This window comes from Drosophila guanche, unplaced genomic scaffold (genome assembly GCF_900245975.1).
Source record: "Drosophila guanche unplaced genomic scaffold, DGUA_6, whole genome shotgun sequence".
Classification (NCBI taxonomy): Eukaryota; Metazoa; Arthropoda; class Insecta; order Diptera; family Drosophilidae; genus Drosophila; species Drosophila guanche.
In genome coordinates this window covers 2084963-2106090 of record NW_022995757.1, presented here as the reverse complement: position 1 = coordinate 2106090, position 21128 = coordinate 2084963, and the positions used below count along the sequence as shown (strand labels likewise).

The 21128-nt window shown below is 43.4% G+C and overlaps 4 protein-coding genes across 38 annotated transcripts in view; all 4 read left to right on the top strand.

The window, feature by feature from the left end:
- Positions 1 to 193: 193 nt before the first annotated feature.
- Positions 194 to 14300, top strand: LOC117590356 (fibrous sheath CABYR-binding protein). 2 transcript variants are annotated; one of them, XM_034282893.1, is made up of 8 exons: positions 198 to 418; positions 484 to 587; positions 647 to 718; positions 778 to 1420; positions 1495 to 2080; positions 2143 to 2341; positions 2405 to 2503; positions 14223 to 14300. In XM_034282893.1, the coding sequence occupies exons 1-8, from the start codon at positions 328 to 330 to the stop codon at positions 14271 to 14273; spliced, it is 1845 nt and encodes a 614-aa protein (XP_034138784.1). In that variant the 5' UTR covers positions 198 to 327; the 3' UTR covers positions 14274 to 14300. The 2 variants fall into 2 exon arrangements, with proteins under 2 accessions (XP_034138783.1, XP_034138784.1); XM_034282892.1 differs by lacking the exon at positions 14223 to 14300 and having other exon boundaries at positions 194 to 418; positions 2405 to 2861.
- LOC117590358 (serine protease gd) lies at positions 3442 to 5656 on the top strand. Of its 3 annotated transcripts, XM_034282896.1 has the most exons (5): positions 3442 to 3913; positions 3977 to 4127; positions 4181 to 4328; positions 4413 to 4943; positions 5006 to 5656. In XM_034282896.1, the coding sequence occupies exons 1-5, from the start codon at positions 3611 to 3613 to the stop codon at positions 5526 to 5528; spliced, it is 1656 nt and encodes a 551-aa protein (XP_034138787.1). In that variant the 5' UTR covers positions 3442 to 3610; the 3' UTR covers positions 5529 to 5656. The 3 variants fall into 3 exon arrangements, with proteins under 3 accessions (XP_034138787.1, XP_034138786.1, XP_034138788.1); XM_034282895.1 differs by having other exon boundaries at positions 3442 to 4127; XM_034282897.1 differs by lacking the exon at positions 5006 to 5656 and having other exon boundaries at positions 4181 to 4346; positions 4413 to 4553.
- On the top strand, positions 5726 to 6683 carry LOC117590367 (protein twisted gastrulation). Its single transcript, XM_034282914.1, has one exon. The coding sequence runs from the start codon at positions 5889 to 5891 to the stop codon at positions 6639 to 6641; it is 753 nt and encodes a 250-aa protein (XP_034138805.1). The 5' UTR covers positions 5726 to 5888; the 3' UTR covers positions 6642 to 6683.
- Positions 7605 to 21128, top strand: part of LOC117590345 (voltage-dependent calcium channel type A subunit alpha-1) — a 55912-nt gene continuing 42388 nt past the window's right edge. For 11 of the 32 annotated variants that reach the window (XR_004574283.1, XM_034282854.1, XM_034282851.1 and 8 more), the window contains exons 1-9: positions 7607 to 7715; positions 8272 to 8511; positions 14661 to 14979; positions 15078 to 15217; positions 17260 to 17360; positions 17688 to 17843; positions 17936 to 18156; positions 18233 to 18336; positions 20266 to 20381. Coding sequence is in view for 30 of the 32 variants with exons in the window: in XM_034282854.1 (XP_034138745.1) it covers positions 7714 to 7715; positions 8272 to 8511; positions 14661 to 14979; positions 15078 to 15217; positions 17260 to 17360; positions 17688 to 17843; positions 17936 to 18156; positions 18233 to 18336; positions 20266 to 20381 (1399 nt within the window). In the remaining 2 variants the exon portion in view is untranslated. Of the gene's footprint in view, positions 7716 to 8271; positions 8512 to 14296; positions 14427 to 14660; positions 14980 to 15077; positions 15218 to 15603; positions 15705 to 17259; positions 17361 to 17687; positions 17844 to 17935; positions 18157 to 18232; positions 18337 to 18834; positions 18951 to 20265; positions 20382 to 21128 lie in introns of those variants that run through there. The other 21 variants (XM_034282846.1, XM_034282869.1, XM_034282866.1 and 18 more) reach the window with 8 other exon arrangements.

The window sequence follows — 21128 nt, the reverse complement described above, 5'->3', positions numbered from 1 at the left end:
ACAAAATAATTAAAACAACATGAGCGTGTGGCTAACTAATTAATGTCGATTAGAATGGCCACGCAACACAACCCAAGCCCAGCCCCAGTCCCAGTCCCAGTGCCAACCCCAGCCCCGGAATCTGTTTCCGTTTCTGGGCAACAGTTTTGTTTGATCAATAACTCAAATTTGAATTCTCAAAAACCTCAGTTGAAAATTATACATATTCGGGCACTACGACATGGTAGCAGAATGCTCAATTTTTAGGCCTCAGTTTTATAAAACAAAATTGTACAACTCATTTGGCTAGAGGCTAGAGGCTAGCAGCTAGCGGCTAGCGGGCAGAGCATGGCAAAGAAGGGAGGAGTGCAACAGTTGCAGGCGGATCTACAGAATGATGTGGATTTTAAAAAGTTCCTCGAACGTCCCGGACTCTTGGGTAGCTATATGCTGGTCTATATGGTGAGCCCTAACCCCGTTCATTCCCCGTCTCTCTGCGAGCAGTTCTGGATGTGTACTCCGAGTGGTGTGGCCCCTGTCTGGGCATGGTGGGCGGCCTGCGTAAGATCAAACTGGAAATGGGTGGCGACAATCTTCAATTGGCCATTGTAGGTAGAGGCTGCGCTTCATTAGCGTACTTAACTAATCGTCCTGATTACCCTGGCAGTGCAAATCGGATACCATAACAGCCCTTAAGCGCTTCAACAAGAGGAGCGAGCCCACGTGGCTATTCGTGACCGTAAGTTATGGATTGGAAGACACCTAAAAAGGTTCCAATTAATCACTATTGGCTTACAGGGTGGCAGGGCAGTGAACATTATGTTTGGCACAGATGTGCCAAAGCTGATGGCCATGCTCAACAAGGAGCTGGAAAAGACCCTACAAAAGGCACCTCGGCCTGTCACCTATGCGGTCAACGAACTGCAACCCATCGAGGTGGAGCAATTGCGCGTCAAAACCGAAATCAAGGAGCGTGTGCAGCGCATAGAGCGCGAGGCCAAGCATAAGAAGCAAACGGATTATCTCACCTTTGTGACGGATGCCATTCTCGCGAATTTACCGGACATTGGGGTCACTGTCTTTGGGCCGCATGTCAATCGTGATATGTTCAAGAAGCTCCAAGAGCCCGCCGAAGCACTCAAGATGCAGTGCAAGGATCGAAAGGTCATCCAAGTGACGGCCGAACAATTTGAGAGTGTGAATTTTGCATGCAAGAATCCATTGCCGCCCGATGTCATCGAGCAGCTAGATGGCAAGGAGCTGCTGATGTGCTTCTGGAAGATCGATGAGGGTGCCGGCCCTGTGCCCAATGTCCTGACAGCCTATGCCAAAGAGCTGACCAAGGAGCGGGTGGGGCCACCAAATGAAGAGTTCAACAAGGAGCATCCCATTCCGCCCATTATAGCTCCAATGAAAATCAAGTTCGAGGTGGAGCTTGCAGGTAAACATTGGCTGCAGTCCGGGCGTGCGGGCAGAGCTAACCCCCCATACTCTCCCCGCTCTCTTTTTCCACAGAGGGCGAAGAGTGGTTCGAGGAGATCAGCTCCGAAGAGGAGGCCAAGAAGAAAAAGCAAGCAAAGATCAAGTCCATCATCAATGTCCAACAGGAGGCACCCGCAGCGGACGACAACGCCGATCTGGATGGCGAGGAGGAGGGCAGTGAAGAGGAGACTCCAGAGCAGGATGTGAGGCAATCACTGGCCAATCTTGGCATAGACCTGGATTTGGACCTGGACTTAAACGACCTGGTCGAAGAGGAGGAGCAGGTGGTCGAGGAGGTGATTGTCAAGCCAAGGTTTCGCACCAAAACAGTGAAAATGCCACCGATTTGGGTGCCCAACAACAGGCGGACACATGCCGCTCTCGTTTATATGTTCTTCCGGAGCCAAACGACTGGCTTCCTGCCTCCCGATCCCACGCCGGAACCCCCACATGTCATTATGGCCTTTGAAGCCTCCAAGCGGGAGGAGGTTATGAATGCCGTCGATCGCCAAAAGTCGGATGTGCCTTCCTATGGATACTTTACCACCGATGATCCTGCTGAGACAACACTGCTAGCCAGCTCAACAGATCGTTACAATAGAAGCGTTGAACAGTCTCCGTAAGTATTTGTTCCTCTTCCAGTCCCGTTCATTGTTCTTTCAATTTTGTGTGTGTTTTCAGGAGCGACAAGATCGTACTGAAGGTCTCCAAGGTGCAATCGAACATGATGCTCTCTCTGGTTGTGTTTGCACCCACCTATGTCAGTCCCAATGTCACTGCCGGGCGGGAGGAGGCCCTCAAGTTCTTCCCGGAGGACTACAAGCAGCAGCCGGAGGTTCCGGAAAAAGAAGAGGAGGACAAGACGAAGAAGAAAAAGAAGGTATTATTCGGGCTAAAAAATGTCGACATCATTTCCTTTTCTAAATCCCTTTCGCTTACGCAGAGCAAGAAGACTGAAAACACCAGAGAGTCGCATGATGTCCCAGAACCACCTCCAGAGAAAGTGGAGGCAGCGGCACCACCGCCACCGCCACAGCCACAGGCAGAAGCACCACCACCCGAAGCTCAAGCACCCGCAGGCGAAGCCCCAGCTCCTGCTGCAGCGCCTGCCGAAGGTGAGGCTGCAGCGCCAGCAGAAGGCGGAACTGCAGCGCCAGCAGAAGGCGGGACTGCTGCTGCTGCACCGGCGGATGGGGCAGAACCAGGTCCAGAATCAGCAGAAGGCCCAGCACCAACTGAAGCGGCAGAAGAGGCGCCACCACTTGCAGCTGAAGAGGTCCCCCAGGCGCCTACGGAAGAAACAGCACCGGCCCCAGCCACGGAGGCGGCACCAGAAGTTGCAGCAGCTGAATAACAAATGTTTATTAAACTTCTGGATTAAAATGTACTGCTAAACTTGATGGCATTTGAGTTATTAACGGCTAACACTTAACATATCTGAGTGCAGCCGATAGGCTAAGTTGCGGCTATATCGATAGTAGTGTTGGCAACTCTTCGGGTCATTAAAGAGCTAAACTACCTTTGAAAAAAGCTAGAAATAGCCAGACAATTTTGATAGAAGCTAAAAAAAAACGCTTAAGTATTAAAACGTTATTTAAACAGCATAAGTTTGCAAATTATAGCCACTTTGTTCCTGGTGTGATTCTAATTTCTAAAAAGTTATAATTTCCGGAATAAAAAACAATGCTACAAAGTACTTGAAGCCTAAAAATACCTGAATATGGCAGATGGTTTAGAAAAGCTAAAATACCGCAAAAATAACTTAGAAGATAGCTATAATGCCAACCTGGGGTTTTAAAAAATATCTCGCGTATGACAATTTAAAATTCGCTAGATCTTGTGGGAAAATAGCTAAATTGGCAACACCGACCTAGGCAGAGCCTTGTTTTCGCCTAAAAACCATAGATATATCGCCAAAATTAACAAACATCGATAGTTTTGCAGAGATACCTGCGATGATTGCACACTACATATTTGTGACACCCTGGTCGTGGGTTATGAGCTCTGAGGCGCGATTTTCGTTTTGGAGTAGCCAAAACAGTCCGAAGATATTTTTAAATGTGGCATCAAAGATTTAAGATCATTTTAAACGTTCAATCACTGCATTTCATTGTGAACAGGTCTTCTAAACGGCTACATACTAAAAGTAATGACCGCATGCATTTGCATATCTCATGTCCGTTTGCATATGTGCACGTGTGTGTGTGTGTGTGTGAGTAAAAGACTCGCGAAAATTGAAATGAAATTGCATTTCACCACAATACTGCTGATCTGCTTCGAGCACGTGTCCAAGGTGATTGCCCAGGGCATGCCCATCAGTCCCTGCCCAAAGATCTTTCAGTATCGATTCGATGGCAATGAATGGTTCGGTTTGATCGCCGTGCGAAATCCAGACATGAGGCAGCCACTCCAGCTGCGCGTCACGCTCTCCATGAGGGGAAAGCCAACAACGGTGAGGGCTAACCGGCAAACAATACACATGCAATATAATACACTAATACCTTCCATTTTGCAGAACTATCTGGGCGAAATAGAACTACTGACCCGTGGACAGTTCACAAAAAATGCGCCAGTCCTCTACAAGATACGCTTTCCAAAGCATCACTTCCCACCCAAGCTGCTGCTGATTTCGGCCAACAATCATGTAATTTGCTTTGGATCTGGCGGTCTGTATACGCGTCTGTTCACAAAGCACCCTGCTAATCCCTCGCCCTTCCAGATCACAGCATATTTATGACCCAAATCCAGCTGGAGCACACCAGAAAACTAACCTTTATACCGGACAAGAAGACTTCGCTTCTACTGGACGAAGTGGAGGCCCTGCCGAAGTCGCCGCCGCCAGTGCCGCCGCGCAGCCAGTTCAAGAAGTATGCATACGGATTGTGGTCGGTTCAAGCAAGCGCCTTCTCAATGCCATTCATTCGTTATCGTTAATGCCCGTTTCCGTATAGAAAACCCTTTCATTCGCCCAAGGAGATTTGTGGAAAGATAGACAGCAGTCTCGACTTTCGGCTGCCTCTCAGTTCGAGGCGTTCGGATGCCATCACATCGCCCGTGTTTGCCGACAACGAAGACCCTGATGATGAAGAATTTGAGCACTTGTCGGAGGAAGAGCTGCAGGAGCAGGATACTGTGGATGGCAGCGCCGTGGGCAGCAGCCTGCCATCGATTACGCGCGGCTCGTGGCCCTGGCTGGCGGCCATTTATGTGAACAATCTCACATCGTTGGATTTCCAATGCGGCGGCACACTCGTCTCGTCACGCGTGGTCATCAGCTCGGGCCACTGCTTCAGGATGTTCAACAAGCGTTACACGGCCAACGAGGTGCTGGTCTTTTTGGGGCGCCACAATCTGAAGAACTGGAACGAGGAGGGCTCTCTGGCAGCACCCGTGGATGGTATCTATATACATCCGGACTTTAACAGTCAGTTGAGCAGCTACGATGCGGACATAGCAGTCATCCTACTCAAGGACGAAGTGCGGTGAGCACAACCAAATGCAATTGAGTCCTCTTCCATATCACTGACCGCTCCATTGCCCCCAGGTTCAATACGTTCATACGTCCCGCCTGTCTGTGGTCGGGCTCCAGCAAATCGGAGTATATTGTGGGGGAGCATGGCATTGTCATTGGCTGGAGCTTCGACAGATCGAATGCGACACAGCAGCAGCAGCAGCAGCATTCCCAGCAGCATCTGGGAGAAGGCAAAAAGGCAACCGATACCAGTATACCCAAAGTGGTAAAGGCACCCATCGTTGCGAATGGAGTGTGCTTCAAGGCGAATTCACATTTTCGTAGTCTCTCCTCGAACCGCACCTTCTGCGCAGGCATACAGCTGGAGTCCAGGGAGCCACAGAGCAGCAGCAGCAGGCTTTACACAGGCATATCGGGGGCTGGATTGATGATACTGAAAAACAGTCGCTGGATGCTGCGTGGCACTGTCTCAGCGGCACTGCCACCCGCCCTAGAGTTGGGTCCTGCTGGTTCCACGAACTGTTGTAGCAATCAATATATAATATATGCAGATGTGGCAAAGTTTATTGATTGGATCACGGCCTTCATTATTTAACAGTCGACCATGTTGTGTACAGGATGAAAAATGTTCGAAAATAAATGCTGTGATAGCCGTCAGTGGCCTCTGCTCTTGCCTGTGCCCGTGCCCTCAACGGTGATCAGGGTTAACGCGTAATTATTGTATTTGTTGTGGATTTATTTTATGTCCCAGGCCTATTTTTAAGCCTTAACTTCTTTTAAATTGCCCGCGAAACCCGCCTACCTACCCCGCCGCTGACATCACCGCGGGGATTAGTGGGATTGCGGTAGCCCTCTGGCTACCTGTCACCGACTCCTGGCACCTCTGTAACACACATAAAGTCATACGAAATGATGCCTGACGCATCATTGTGCTCCCAGGCTTCGTTGTGTAAGAATGCTGCTGCTGCTGCTGCCTCTGGTTTACTCATGCCTCCTGCTTCTGTCGCCGCCTTTTGCGGCCGCCAACAACGATGATGGCTGCAATGAGGTGGTCTGCGGCTCAGTGGTGTCGAAGTGCTTGCTCACGCAGAGCTGTCAGTGCAAGCTGAACGACTGCCATTGCTGCAAGGACTGTCTGAACTGCCTGGGGGAGCTGTACACGGAATGTTGCGGCTGCCTGGACATGTGCCCCAAGCACACCGATGCCCTGCCCTCGCTGACACCGCGCTCGGAGATTGGTGATGTGGAAGGTGTTCCCGAACTGTTTGACACCCTCACCGCTGAGGACGACGACCAGTGGTCCACCATGCGGTTTCCCATGCGTGCCGGCATCAAGCACCGCCTCGAGGGCACAGACAATGTACTGGGTGACCGACCCAAGCCCGGAGCCACCCTCAACTGCACTGTGATCTATGTGAACTCTTGCATTCGGTCGAACAAGTGCAAACAGCAGTGCGAAAGCATGGGCGCTAATAGCTATCGTTGGTTCCACGACGGCTGCTGCGAGTGCGTGGGCGCCAATTGCCTCAATTACGGCATCAATGAAAGTCGCTGCACGGCCTGCCCCGAGGACCAGGATCTACTAACCTCAGATGCCATTCATGCCGAGACCGAACAGGATCTGGAGCGTATTTTTGGCGTCGAGGATGATGCATTTGCCGACGACATGTGGGACGATTATGGCGATGATGATGACCAGTTGAATTGATTCTTAATGTACACCCTAAACTAAGCATTTCCTAAAATTATAATTTGAAATCCATTTATTTATTTGATCTCAGCTATAAATCTTTAAAAAATCAGCAAAAACAAAATTATAAATTCAATTTTTGCACTTGGCCTCTAAAGCCCTGTGTAAACGGGAGAGCAGCAGCCTGGTGTGGTTGAATCGGGTGGCTGCTGCACGCAACATGCAGCATCAACAATTAAAATCCAGTTTGATCTATGACACAATATGGCTTTGTGACTATCTTGTTACTAAACACTTGGCAACAAGCTGCTGCAGACCGTTTTTAACGGAAAGATTAATAAAAACAAAAGCCAGGGATTAGGGATCGTCCCAGCTGCAGAGGTGTGTATATCGATAGTTGCAAAAAGCAAACCAGTTCATTTAATCATTGATTTTATAATTCAAACCAATACGAATAGAAACATATTTAAAAGCATAACAGATTTGTTTTTTTTTTATTATTAAGTACATATATAGATATCTTTTTTTTTGTATTTAATCGCTACAGCGAAAGTTGGTGTGACCCAATATATCGATATGCCGTTCGTATCGATACACGTGGACAAGCAGCACTGGCAAGGCGCATATTCGAGTCAATCCCGCCATAGTGCCACAGTCTGATCATAACAATAAAAAGTGGAATAATAAGTAAAATTGCCAATCAAACTGCAGCCATTTTTGGCCAATAATTGTGTTTGCATATGTTTTGTAGGAGAGTACATTGAAACGCTTGAGTATTCCACATATATATGTGCATATTTACATATTGCAAGATCCGCGTGGACAGGCAAAAATATATTTTTCTGCACAAATTCCCAACCACTTGCACGAAATTACAAAAAGGAATGTATTTATGGTAAAATGAAGCAGTTATTAAAATGTAAGGTCATACGCGCGCACTCCATATTTGAATGATTATTGAATACCATTGTTATTAACAGAAAGTAAATCAATGTGCACATGCTGTTAGCGGCTGTCTTTGAGGCCTCCTTTGGGATGTGCAACTACTATTCACCTTATCTTAGGCGCCGCCGGACGCTGTTGAAACACAATGTAAGCCGTATGAATGTGTGTGTGGGGGGCCCTGCCGCCTGCTAATTACTAACGGTAACTTGTAGTGCGCACATGCCAGGCGCTATCAAGCACGTCATCAACCACTATCAGAATCATCGGCATCGTCGGCATCTGTGTGTTTGTGTGTGTGTGTGTGTGTGTGTATGGCATTTATCTACCTTTTCTGGAACAGAATACACAGCAGGGAATCCACACAGCCCACGCGCCATCGGCCATACCCTGCCAATGGCATTTTATCAGTTTTGCCCGAGCGGTGCCAGCTGGTGCATCTTACTCACGGTTCCAGGAATATCGTAACGCGGCAACAGATGCAGATCTCGAATCTCGTATATCTATCTCTAGTGATTTGAATTCATTGCGCTCTAAACAACCAATATGATATATGTATGATTACAGCCCCGAAAGTGTGTGTGTGTGTGTGTAGTAATAGAATATAGTTTTTAACGACTACCTTGTGGGTTCTGTGATCTGTGCTTCCTGACTGGCCATATCCACTAACCACTAACCAGAGCTATTCCGTTTCCATCGTTGATAGGATGCTGGGCGGTGTGGGAGCTCGTCGCAGAAGGGGCTCTTCACCGATGGCGCGTTTGACCAACAGCCACATCAATAGCCTAGATGACAGCATAGCCATCATCGGAGATGGCGTCATCCGCAGGAGTGCACACTATGGCTCACAGGCCTCCAATAAACGGCGACGAGCCGTTCCAGGACCTGGAAATGACCAGGAGAGCTTTGCCCTTGTCCAGTCTCGTCCCAATCTAGGCGATATCATGTGAGTATACTCCAATGGTTACGGTATGGTTATGGCTTATGGTAGCTAAATCTACTTGGACTGTAATGCTTCTCTGATTAGCCTTAAATTTGAATCGGAATGGGGAAAGACTAAAAATCCAACTAGACATTTAGGCAGTCATAAGTATGTACAATGTGAAATGGTTATTGCATTTTCCAGTTGGACAACTTGATGGAAGATGTACTTACTGTTATGATTAGAATTGAAACAGAAAAAAATGTAATTGATGTATATTACCCAAGGAGGTTTCGGAGGAGACAATAGTGTTCTGGTATTCCCCACGTTTATGGGAAAGAAATTCAGGGGCTTTGGGTGTATCTAAGCTGCTTTTGCTGCTGCTTTTTCTAACGTTTCCGAGCTGGTTTTCGATAGTTAAAAATGTATTATTGAACATCTAAGCAGTGGCAACTGAAGATTTATCAGCTCAACTTGGCTATAAAAATGATCCGATTACAAGCATATGATATGCCCAAACTCTCAGTGACTTAGATGCTCGAAATGGCGGCACTCTTTGCGCTATCTTCTTTCGCTGTATCGAGATGCCTTTTTGCATGAATAAATGTGTAACCGCACTTCAATGTCTAGCTTTTTTATCGAGAGATCTAATCGCAAGTATGCATTTTTAAATGCCCGTTAATTGTGTGGGCGAACACCAGGGTTGTCTTCGAACATATCCTTGAGTGCTTCTGCGCAGCTAACAAATCGATGTACGATTATTTCTTTCCCTAATTATTACAAGCAGGGTTTCAGTATTAATAATAAATGCTGATACCTGCGGAAAAAACATATGGCGACTCAAACTGGAAGTCTGGAATCTAGATGTTTGCCTGCCAAAACAAACAAACTATAATTGAAATTGTAATTTCTATGTCTTCCCGCAGAGCATGATTGGGTGTTTATGTGGGCGGAGGAGAGTGGTGTGGGCGAAGCTTCGAAAGCTCTTGCGGAAAACAACGGCTTCCTTGCGCTCTGTGTCTGCTCTGCTGCCAGATGTGTGTATGGTCGTCTCTGTTGCTCTCACATCCAACCCGGCTAAGCTGCCGAATATCTTATGAGCGAGGGGTGTACTTTCCATGCGCCAATGCAGCTCTGGTGTCAGTCCCTCCAAGAAGAGCTTGAGCTTTTGTTTTTCGATCCAGAGCGCAGGGCTGATTCTGGGACTGGCGCTGGCTCTTCTGCGGCTGATTCCGATGGTTACCGCTTCGCTACTGCCATGTGCTCTGGTGTATGTGTGCCCCCCCGCTCCGTTCCCGTTACTCGTTACCCGTTTTGGGTCTCTGTGTCGCCTTCTCCGTGTCCATGTCTCTCTTCGTGTCAGTGTTGTAGTTGTAGTCTGTAATACAAAGTCGCCGAGTTGAAGTCTTGCGTTTGTTGAGTTTTTCGTCCAACTGGTGAGGCAATGTCGGTTGTAGCTCTCGCGCAAAGCGGTTTTTGTTTTTTATTTTTAAAGCTGCGACTTTTCTCATAATCTGGATCAAGAAAAATCCAAACCCTCCACCCCGCCCACCACTAGTGCTTCTCTATAGTGTGTGTATCGAATTAATTGCAGTTTTTGGAACACGGGCACCGCAGGCTCTGGCTTGAAAAAAATATTGAAGAAAAAATACCACATCTCAAGAGTTGTGTGTGTGTGTGTGTGTGTGTGTTCGTGCAAGTGTTTATGTGTTGGTGCGCTGGCATCCGAAATTCGGGTCGAGTGGTGAAAATAAAGCTAAAGGAAAAAATACAATTTCAGATCAAAAGAATAACGAATAGAGAGTATTGTGTATTCGGTTCGTTTTCGGCTAATAATGAAAGTTTATCCAAGGAAACTGGGCTGGGAATTATAGTGACAGGGCCTCTAGTCCAGACGGCATTTGCACCTGCACCTGCACTGTATGTGTGTGTGTGTGTATGGGACACTGTCCAGTGCAAGAGAGAGAGAGAGAGAGAGAGAGAGAGAGAGAGAATGCCACATCTACAGGGCTTTGTAAGCCGTCTTCCACATGTTTTTGTCGCGCTTCAACGTCGCTAGTAGATCCCGTTCCCCTGTGACAGTTGTAATTGTTGAACCGTTTCTTTACAGAGCTAACAAGCCCCAAAGAACAACGCTCTACATATACAATATACACGCACACACACACGCCGATATTGCTTTGCATTTGTGTGCGTGTGTTGGGATTGGGTCAGCGGGTCGGTCGGTGGTGGTGGCGGTAGCAGCACAACGGGTGGAATGTTGCGTTGGTGGGTTTACGGGGCGGTGTGGTGGTGTGTGGCCGTGTGGCAGGGTATTCCTGTCTCGGTTTCGGTTACAGCGCAGCGCGACTTGGTATCGGTGCTGTGTGACGTATTCACGCGTGTATACCGTTTGGAAGGTGAATGAATGGCTGTCGGCTACCTCGGCAGGCATTCACACACGCAAAATCACATACACCACAGCATGCGATGCGATGTGTCCCCCCTCCATGCCTTTTCTTCTCTCTCCTCTCTTTTTTCTTCACCCGATTAAAAAATATAAAATTTTAACGCACGCTAATAAGGGGGAGTAAGGGGGAGATTATGGGGTGTACGACGACGAGTGGGTATATGCCCTTCTCCACGGAAGTGAAAAAATAATTGTACAGCGCGTGTGGACTTATGAGCAACTTTTTCTTGTATTTTGTATTATGTGTACATATGTACTATGTATGTGTGTGCTTGTGCTTGTGTGTGTGACAGATGAACAAACATTTGCTGAATGTCCCCCGCGTGGGCCGTGACACCTTCAGTGTGGGTTAATATGATATTAGACCATGTGGTGGCTTTGTGGAATACGCGACCAGTTTTACCCAAGTAAAATTCAAATTCCAAAATTCCCATAGACTGTGACGGTGTCTTTGAGTGTGTGCTGTGTAGAAGTGGCTCAATTTAAACCGTACAGAAAGTAAAGTAGAAAGTGGAACAGGCTCCAGAAAGTAGGCAACCCTTTATAACAATTTCGTTAATGCGTCAAGAAGTATGTGTATGGGTAGGGAAGGCATGGCGCAGAGGGGGTGCGCACATGAATGCAGAACAGAGCCAGAGATACGACGGGAGAGAGAGAATAAGAGAACAAGTGTGTCATTGTTGCTGTTTATTTTTGGCAATTAGAAGTTCGTTGGTCCGTCTGTCGCCCTCTAGTGGCAGCAAACCGCAACTATATTTACAAGAGCGTGTGTATAGACCGTGTGTGGCGTTTGTGTGTGTGCGTGAATAATCCCGTTCCAGAGAAACGACAAAAATATGTGTATGAAAGAAAATAAAAACAACCGAAAACAAAAAGTCAGACAACATCGCATGGAATGACGTCATTACCCAAAAAGAAAGAAGAAAATATACCGCCCACTCACACTCCCACTCCCACACCCACCCACGCCGTAATACTCTTGACTGCCATTAAAGTTATTCATAAACTAAGGCGATATAACGAGGGGCTGAGAAGGGGTTTTGGGTTAACACAGGAATTCATTTACAGTAGAGGGAAAAATATCAAGTGTAAACATAATTGTTGGTAGGAACGACGTCGTCATCGATATATGCAACCCAGGCACAAGGATTGCTTCGATATAAACCAGGGAATGCTTCGATATAAACCCACATAGAGTGAGTGTGTGTGAGTGAGTGTTGGCTTACAGCCGGTTCGAGAGTGCATTTCTATGTGGGAGAGAGAGAGAGAGAGAGAGTGAGAGATAAAGAGAGAGCGAGTGTGCAAAAATATCATCGTTATCAGGAGAACCCACAAAAAACCGAAAAACATTAATCAGTGCAGTGGGGCAACAACAACTGTAAACATTTCCCATGAACGACCCCACATTTCAATGGAAGATACAAACATTTTGAGAATACGAGCAGAAGGGAAACAGTAAACACCAATTCGAATGAGATTGCTTGTGCTGCTTCGCTGGATGATTATAAGCGGAGCGAAGAGCGAGAAGACACACACGGACACGGGCACGGGCACGGGCACGTGTACTCGTCTAACATCCTTTCCAGTGTGATGATTCTCTCATCGTTTCCATATTCACCACGAAACGGCGGTACAACACGGTGGCCTCTCCGCTCCGCTCCCAGAGTGTGTATTTTCTTTGAGCTTTTTTCGGTGGGCTGATAGGGGGTGGGCTATGTTTTTCTCGTTTGCCATTGCTCTTCCTTTTTTGGTGTGTGAGTGATTCTCTTTCGGTTTTATGCTCTTCTCTTGTCACACAGCAGGTTTCATCCCCTAAATTTTTCATTCATAGCGTGTTCCAGTAATGGAATGTTATACCAATAAACGAAATGAAACCGAAACAACATACATATATGTACATACATACATAAATATGTACATATATGTATACCATGCATCCCTTTATCCATCCATCCTTCCATCCAACAAACAAACAAACCAAGAAACCATCAAACCAACCATTTATCCATAAATACTTATGTATGTGTGTACATTTAGCACACTTCTTGTGTGGGGTAAATTGAAAATGAAAACGAAAAGCCAATGCATTTTGTATGCATGATGTATGCATGATCCTTCGTTTTTTTCGAGTGCATTCGAGTAGTATCATAAAAACAGCCGCGTTCACACGTACGGGTACGACGGGTGCACGTGTACACACATGTGAGTGAGTGACTGAGAGCCAGCAACTGATTGTGTGTGTGTGTGTGTGTGTGTGTGTGTGTTCTCTCTATAGGTCATGAACTGAATTGACCCGGTGCGAGCATCATAATTATCGTGTGGCAAAAACAAGAATCTTCTCCTCCGGGCTAAACACCTACGGCCACGGGTACGGCTAAGGCTACGGCTACGGCTCCTGCTGCTGCTGCTGCTCAAAGGCGCACACAATACTGCCGCACACACCTGCCACCCACTCAAGTGCAACCGGAGTCCGGGAATAAGTATGGCACGGCATTCTGTCTAATTGTACACGGGTCATACGGGTCGTATATACATATGTAGGTGAATGTGTGTACGTGTGAATATCCTTAAATACGCAGTGCATAAATAATGTTTGTGCATGTGAATGTGTGTGTAAGCGGGGGAGGGGGGAGGGGGAAGGGTGGTATTACAAGTAAAAACGAACCGAATGCCAATCTGCATAAGTGATGGGGGCCAAGTGGTTGTGTGGGGGCGTGCAATGACAAGTGACTCGGTGGGCGATCCCAAGGCAAATTAATCCATCAATTTTAAATGCAATCTAATTGCACATTCTGGTACCCCCGTTCGCGGCATATAGTGCAAAATAGAATACAATAATACAACCCAACTGCAAAACAGAAAGGACCACAAAAAGGCAGTTCAAAAATATACAAAAAAAAATAAATCAAAAAGCATAAAACATACAAATATAAACATAAAAAACGTCACAGCCAGCTGCATAATATAACAATAACAATACAAAAAAAAAAAAACAAACAAAAAACAAGCAGAAATCAACGGAAAGCTGGAAAGGAGGAGGAGTGCCAGAGCGCGCGAGAGTTGGCGGGGCTGAGACCTTTGAGCCCGGGAGAGAGTGTTGCGCCGAGTGGTGGATCTGGATCCAGAGTAGACAGCATTATCCATTGTATATAGTTACACACAGTCTCACGGAAGTCGCAAGTCCCCCTGTACCCACTCAATCCTTTCTCCTCGATAAAAAACCCTTCCAAAACGAAAACCACGTTTGCCACCTCTGCCAAAAAATTAATCGGTGGGGCACAGCCAGCCAGCTGCTCCGTGCTCCATGCTCCCAAATGCCCCCGAGCTTCTCGCGTAATTGGCCTCTCGAGTTAAATGTCCAGTTGCTGCCGCTATCGTGCCATGCGGACGGCGTGTCACTCCCGACAAATGCGTATTGTGGTTCACCTTGTGTAAAATAATTATGGCCGAGCGGTCGTTACAAAAGTATCAGATATTGGATATAGTGACGGTATGTTCATGTCCTTGTTTCTAATATGTATTTATCTACATTTTTTTTTATTTTCTGTTTTTTAATTGTGCAACAATTAACATAAAAACAAACAAACAAATAAGTATTTCATTGCTTGTCTGCGGAAATAAAATTTAAATTAATTATTTTTACCATACAATTAGTCAAATTTGTTGGCATCTATTATCTCTATTATTTTATTACCCAATCATCATATATATTCCATGTGTACAGGTTGGAAGCGGCTCAGGAAGCAGTGCTAGCAGGGCATCAACAGGACTCCTTAGGCGGGGGGCACTTGGGTCGAAAGGGAGCCCATCGCTTAGCTGATAGAATGGGTGGCCCGAAAAAAGAGGAAAACCCACCAGGTGGTGGTCCGACGTCATTGTTTATCCTAACCGAGGATAACCCAATTAGAAAGTACACACGATTCATCATTGAATGGCCGCCCTTTGAATACGCTGTGTTATTGACAATCATAGCCAACTGTGTTGTGTTGGCGCTGGAGGAGCACTTGCCGGGTGGCGACAAGACAGTATTGGCTCAAAAATTGGTAAGACTAATACCAAGACCCCCTCCCTCCCTCATCCATCATCCCTGATCCATCATCTCATTTATAAATAATAATCTGCTGTCTCTTTTATAAATTAGGAAAAAACGGAGGCCTATTTTTTATGCATTTTCTGTGTAGAAGCATCGCTCAAGATCCTCGCCCTAGGGCTTGTTCTGCATAAACACTCCTATCTCAGGAATATTTGGAACATCATGGATTTTTTCGTTGTAGTGACGGGGTAAATAAATATCCAGAACAGGATTAACCTTTATCAAAATACACCCGAACACACATACCAACGTTTTGTTTTTAATGGAAAATAAGTATTTTAGACACCCGCAATGAAAGCTTTTATTTCGCTTTTATTATATACTATATTCTTAAGAAGATTCAATCCGTGAAGAACGAAATTTAAATTTCTTACGGAATCATTAGGATTAAAGATCTATTGTAATTTCTAAGAATCGTTCGTTTTTATAGTTTTAAGAAACTGTTAAACATATAAAAGCAAATGAGGAAGTCTCTTCATACATTAGTTACATGTAAATATGTGTTTATAAGCAACAAATTTTAATATTATTAATAACTTCCCGCCCCTTGCGATCGTAAACCGAACGTAAACAGAGCCATGACGATATTTGCTGAGGCCAATATAGATGTTGACCTGCGTATGTTGAGGTCTTTTCGTGTCTTACGACCGCTGAAGCTCGTATCCCGAATTCCAAGTAAGACTCCGAGCCAACGAAAACAACATTAGATATAGAAACTATCTTAGGCCAGAGAGAGATAATACATTTAATATCCTATTCAATATTTATCTTGGCTAGCTAGCCTCATTTCATAAATTGTAATTGAACATCCGAAATTGCATTATAGAACAAGCTATAGCTACGATGTGTGTGTCGTCTTAGTGAGTGATCAAGTAGATATTATAATGGGTTTCAAATTTGATGGGCTAGTCAAAAGGGAATGGCCATAGGCAGCATCGATAGGATGCCGCCCATAAATCAGATTCAAACTAGATCGGATATAGTTATTTTAATTTCATATAATACATATGTACATATCGAGCTCTTTTTTGCTTTCGTATATTAATGGATAGTTTATTAAAGACTGAGCAACGATGTTGCCATTAAAAAGTTTCTAAAGAAGAGTTCGATATTTACTTGAGATAATAGATTATCTTTAGATTATATGTATGTGAAACTGTTTATTATATATTTTATTCGGACCACATATCGTAACAAAACATTTAATATTAGTTCATAATCCATTATTAATTAGTTTAGAAATTAATATTCCATTCAGTCAACGTGGGATTTGGATGCCAAACCATGGATCTATGTAAAAGCAATAGCAATCACAAACTTTAGAGGTTTTACTACTCTTAAATACGATGCAGTGGCGATTTTAGATCGTTTGTGCATAGCGCCAAACCCAAAAGATCATATAATACATATAATTTAGATTTAAGATTGTGATTGGCTCATGGAATATACATTTTATGTTTATATCATGAATTAATGTATTAGTACTAAAATGTACAACATTCGAATATATTCAATACCAGGCAGGTGGCGACTAGGACAATTTATTTTAGATTTAGCTTTATATTTGGCTCATAGAAGATACATTTTATAGCTAACAACTTAATGATTTACTGGTAAATGCTATATCTAACCAAAAGAGAGTTACAAATAACATAAATTGTAGTATTTTGTTATGCCCTTAGGCATTTTATAAGATATATATTAATCCTTCTTAACACGTATTTTATTTTGCTTTTTCTCTCAAATGATATCTTAGTTCTTTTTCTTTGAAACTATATATGCTAGATATTTTCTTAATGGAACATTTTTATACACATATGTATACTAAAAGTAGCTTGGATTTGCTCTCCAGATGAATGTGTGCATCCCCCCAGAGGGGATCAGCGAGGATTAGAGCAGATACAAACTATTGAAAGTTTTCGCTTGGGTCTCCCATTGTGTGTGCGAAATATATGAACTAGCCGCCGCGCGTTAAACGTTAATGTATCATTTAATGTATATTTTTTAATTCGACATTATTTGAAACCCTTTCGTTGCTATTTGATTTTATTTCGATTTAAGGTTCGATTTAAGATGCACCCTTTTTGGAATCATTTTTCTTTACGTACATACATACATACCTATATATTGATTTTGTATTCATATTTGGAACTGTTTTTGGATATTCATTGAGTATCGCTAATCAACTAATTTCAACTACTCGTTTCGATCGCTTAACGTCTGCAAACAGATTCATGACACAGTACCCACAAATAGGGCCCGAGGTAGACCTAAGAACACTTAGAGCCATTCGTGTGCTACGGCCCTTAAAATTAGTGTCTGGAATTCCTAGTGAGTAGTTTCTCGTGTTTCAAGTTATTAATCTCTTCTACTCTTTCCATTACTTTCTGTATTTTTCATTTGAGTATCTTTGGGTACTCTATCCTTAGAATTTGAATGTAGTTACTATTTGGTGGTCATTCCATCAATTAGTTTTGTCTGTACTAGAGCTTGTGGTAGGGGCTCCGTGAGCCCATTGTAAATATGAATGTACATCTACCAACAGCTACATTGCAAATCTTTACTAATACAAACCATTCATTCCATCTCTTCAATTGACACACAACCTGCCGTGGAAACTGAAACTGGATGGGATCTACACCTGCATCGTCTATATAGGTTTACAAGTAGTTTTAAAATCTATAATCAAGGCGATGGCACCTTTACTGCAAATCGGTCTCTTGGTGTTGTTTGCAATCGTAATATTTGCAATCATTGGACTCGAGTTTTATTCGGGCGCACTGCATAAGACTTGTTATAGCTTAGAAGATCCAAGTAAACTAAATTCTATAGCACAATGAGCACATAGAACTGCTTCGAACTCACACTCTCTTCTCTCTTTCCTTCCGCCTCTGGATGTATCACAGATAAACTAGTGAAGGAGGGCGAATCAGAGACACCCTGCAACACGGACAACAGCACAGAGAAGGCAGGCGGCTCCTTTGTATGCAACAACACCACAAGCATGTGTCTGGAAAAATGGGATGGACCAAATTCAGGCATAACGAGTTTCGATAATATTGGATTCGCCATGTTGACCGTATTCCAATGCATCACAATGGAGGGCTGGACGTCAATACTCTATTGGGTATACCCTTTGCATAACATTACACATTAAGTAAATCGTGTAATACTTATTTATTTTGTTTTTTGTTTATCCATAGACCAACGACGCATTAGGTTCAACATTTAATTGGATATATTTCGTGCCTCTTATAGTTATAGGCTCATTTTTTATGCTCAACTTAGTTCTTGGTGTCTTGAGTGGGTAAGTTGATTCTCTCTCTCTCTCTCTCTCTCTCTCTCTGTCTCTGTCTCTCTTGCTGATCGGATGCTCTCACAATCTATCCGATCTTTTATACACCGTAACACAATCTACTGTTTCTACCGCTATATTATATTGATTATTGGTTTTGAATTGATCTGATTTGGGTGGGAGAGCTTGAATTCGCAACAAGATTATTTGGGGGGAATTTGCAAATTGAATACTCCCCAGATTATACATATGTTTCGTGTGTGTATATATGCATAGATGCTTCGCAAACAGACACCCATTTGATGTAAAGTATTGCAAAATTGTACAACTAATTTGTGCTGGGTTTAATTCGTGAGGGTTGGGTTGTCGTGATGTTCAGACTGCTCCTGTTTATACATATGTACATATGAGTTTGAAAATATGATTTCTTTTTCTAATTTCTGTTCAACTTTGTTTTTTTGGGTCTTTATGTTCAATGAATTAAATGAAACGTATTCCTCGAATATTCAGAGAGTTTTCAAACGAACGTAACCGCGTCGAGCGTCGCATGGAGTTTCAAAAATGCCGCTTTCGTGCCATGTTTCAGACAGCAATGGTCTCGTACCTTGACTGGATCACACAAGCAGGTTTATACAAATAGTTCTAAGCCCCACCCCCCGTTCCAGTACCCCATCCTCGAATGCAACCAAAAAGTAAACCAGCCATTGACTATTTAGAGCTTCCAAGCAATTCGAAACAGAGCTATACAATATAGTATGTACCCAAGGAAAAACCCTTTTAGTACTATGAATATCTCAGCAGACATCCATCTATAAAACAAACCAAAAACAGAACCAAAAGTACTTCCAAACAACATACTATAATCGTTATACGGAAATTATTTGAATTTGACTGCTAGTTATGTACGTACTACTAATCCCAATATGCTAACTACTTAGAACGCAAGAAATTCCAAATAATAATCCAACATAAACCACAGCCACAAAGAGTTGCTAAATAATATTTACTACTCTCCAAAATCAATTGATTAGCCAACAAAGTACCATGTGAAATGCTGTTCGTTCACCCCTCAAAAAAAACCAATCCACACTTCACCTTAATCGTTCTGTTTTCGCCCCCACCCCGAACAGTACGTATTCTATGCATTTTGCTATACTTATACCTAACTTTAGTTGAATTTAAACTAACATAGAGACAACGTTTTCCCTCTTACCCAGAAACTAAACTAAATAGCTAGTTCAATTATCTAGCCAAAAATATATAGTACAAGTTCTATTACTTGCGGAAATGAAAGCGATGCCAGTTCCTGATCAGCCTACCAGTGGAGTAGGAATCAGGAATCAGTTATATATCTACTATATACTATCTACACACCACTGACCATACACAAGTGCACCCCGAATAAAAAATAAAACGCATAAAAACCCACATCCCATGCCACATTACCGATGATGCCATCAGCACATCATGGGTACGAGGAGTACTCCACGCTGGCTCTTGCCCTATAAATCATCCTGCATACTGCCCATACATATACTCGTATGTATGTGTACTCTAGGCATATAATATTCATTCAAAAATGGTTCCCTTGACTGCTGACCTGATTCCAAGGGTCTGGTCCCGCTGGGGAGCAAACCGATGCCAAGAAATATATAATCAAAATGTGTTATTATTATCGTTTTAGTTGCCACTAAATATTTTCCACTATCTCTATCTCTGTCTGAATTTTTGATTTTATTTGAATTTCCATTTGGAACGAATTATGACTTAAATTTCCTTCTTAGTTTTATTTGTGGAACACTATTCTCCTACAAAGATGTGAAGTGATTTTGCTGTTGTATTGCTAATGCTGCATACATATTTACATCTGATTAAACAAATCGAAATCGAATCAAATCCTATTTTTGGTTTATCACATTCTATTTTGATTATTTTTTGTAGTGAATTCGCAAAAGAACGAGAAAAAGTAGAAAATAGACAAGAGTTTCTTAAACTTAGAAGGCAGCAGCAACTAGAAAGAGAGTTAAACGGCTATGTTGAATGGATTTGTAAAGCTGGTATAGTATTTAACCCCTATTTCTTGTTTGTAAAATCTATCTACAATATACTCCCATAATACACTCCACACCACACCTAATACTACATCCCAAACAACACAAATACTCCAAGAAATACTTTTCAATACACATTACAGACCAAACAAAATGCACAAAAAACTTTGCCCGCAAACATATCTATGAAATGTTATATAATTGTTCATGAATTTTCAACAAGTATTTCTCAATATATACCAACAAAACTCAAGCACAACTCTCACTTGTCAAGATCTTCATCCAAAGAACATCAAACAAATCCGAGACTCCAATGGTTCTTTATCATTCCTAAGAATTAATTGATTGTTACACAAGTTTGTGCATGCGTTAATGGGCCGGATTTCACCAAGGATTTTACTTCGCTAGAAATCCCTAAAAGAGTTGTGTAATCAAGTCAATTTGAGATCATCTCTCTATCTATCTAAAGTTTGAGGTTCCAATCATATTAATCATCTCGTTTGGCACAAACCAACCACATTATATACATCTAAATATACATATATATATTTACCAGTTGTACTCAGATAAGTTATATATAGCCAGCACCTGTGGCACATTCGTAGCGTACCTACTCCTTATAGAACCAGAAACAAATAAAAGCTCCTATGCATTGCCAAGTGTAAAGTAAAAATCCCAACACAAAGGTGGACATATCGTATAAATATATATGTATAGACCAATCATGATTCCCCATTATACAAAAGACATATC

Coding starts and splice junctions, on each gene's coding strand:
- LOC117590367 (XM_034282914.1), top strand. CDS start 5,889: ATGCTGCTGCTGCTGCTGCCTCTGGTTTACTCATGCCTCCTGCTTCTG.
- LOC117590358 (XM_034282895.1), top strand. CDS start 3,611: ATGACCGCATGCATTTGCATATCTCATGTCCGTTTGCATATGTGCACG. Junction 4,128..4,180: donor AATTTGCTTTGGATCTGGCG/GTCTGTATACGC, acceptor TCGCCCTTCCAG/ATCACAGCATATTTATGACC. Junction 4,329..4,412: donor CCGCGCAGCCAGTTCAAGAA/GTATGCATACGG, acceptor GTTTCCGTATAG/AAAACCCTTTCATTCGCCCA.
- LOC117590356 (XM_034282892.1), top strand. CDS start 328: ATGGCAAAGAAGGGAGGAGTGCAACAGTTGCAGGCGGATCTACAGAAT. Junction 588..646: donor ACAATCTTCAATTGGCCATT/GTAGGTAGAGGC, acceptor TTACCCTGGCAG/TGCAAATCGGATACCATAAC. Junction 2,081..2,142: donor AGAAGCGTTGAACAGTCTCC/GTAAGTATTTGT, acceptor GTGTGTTTTCAG/GAGCGACAAGATCGTACTGA.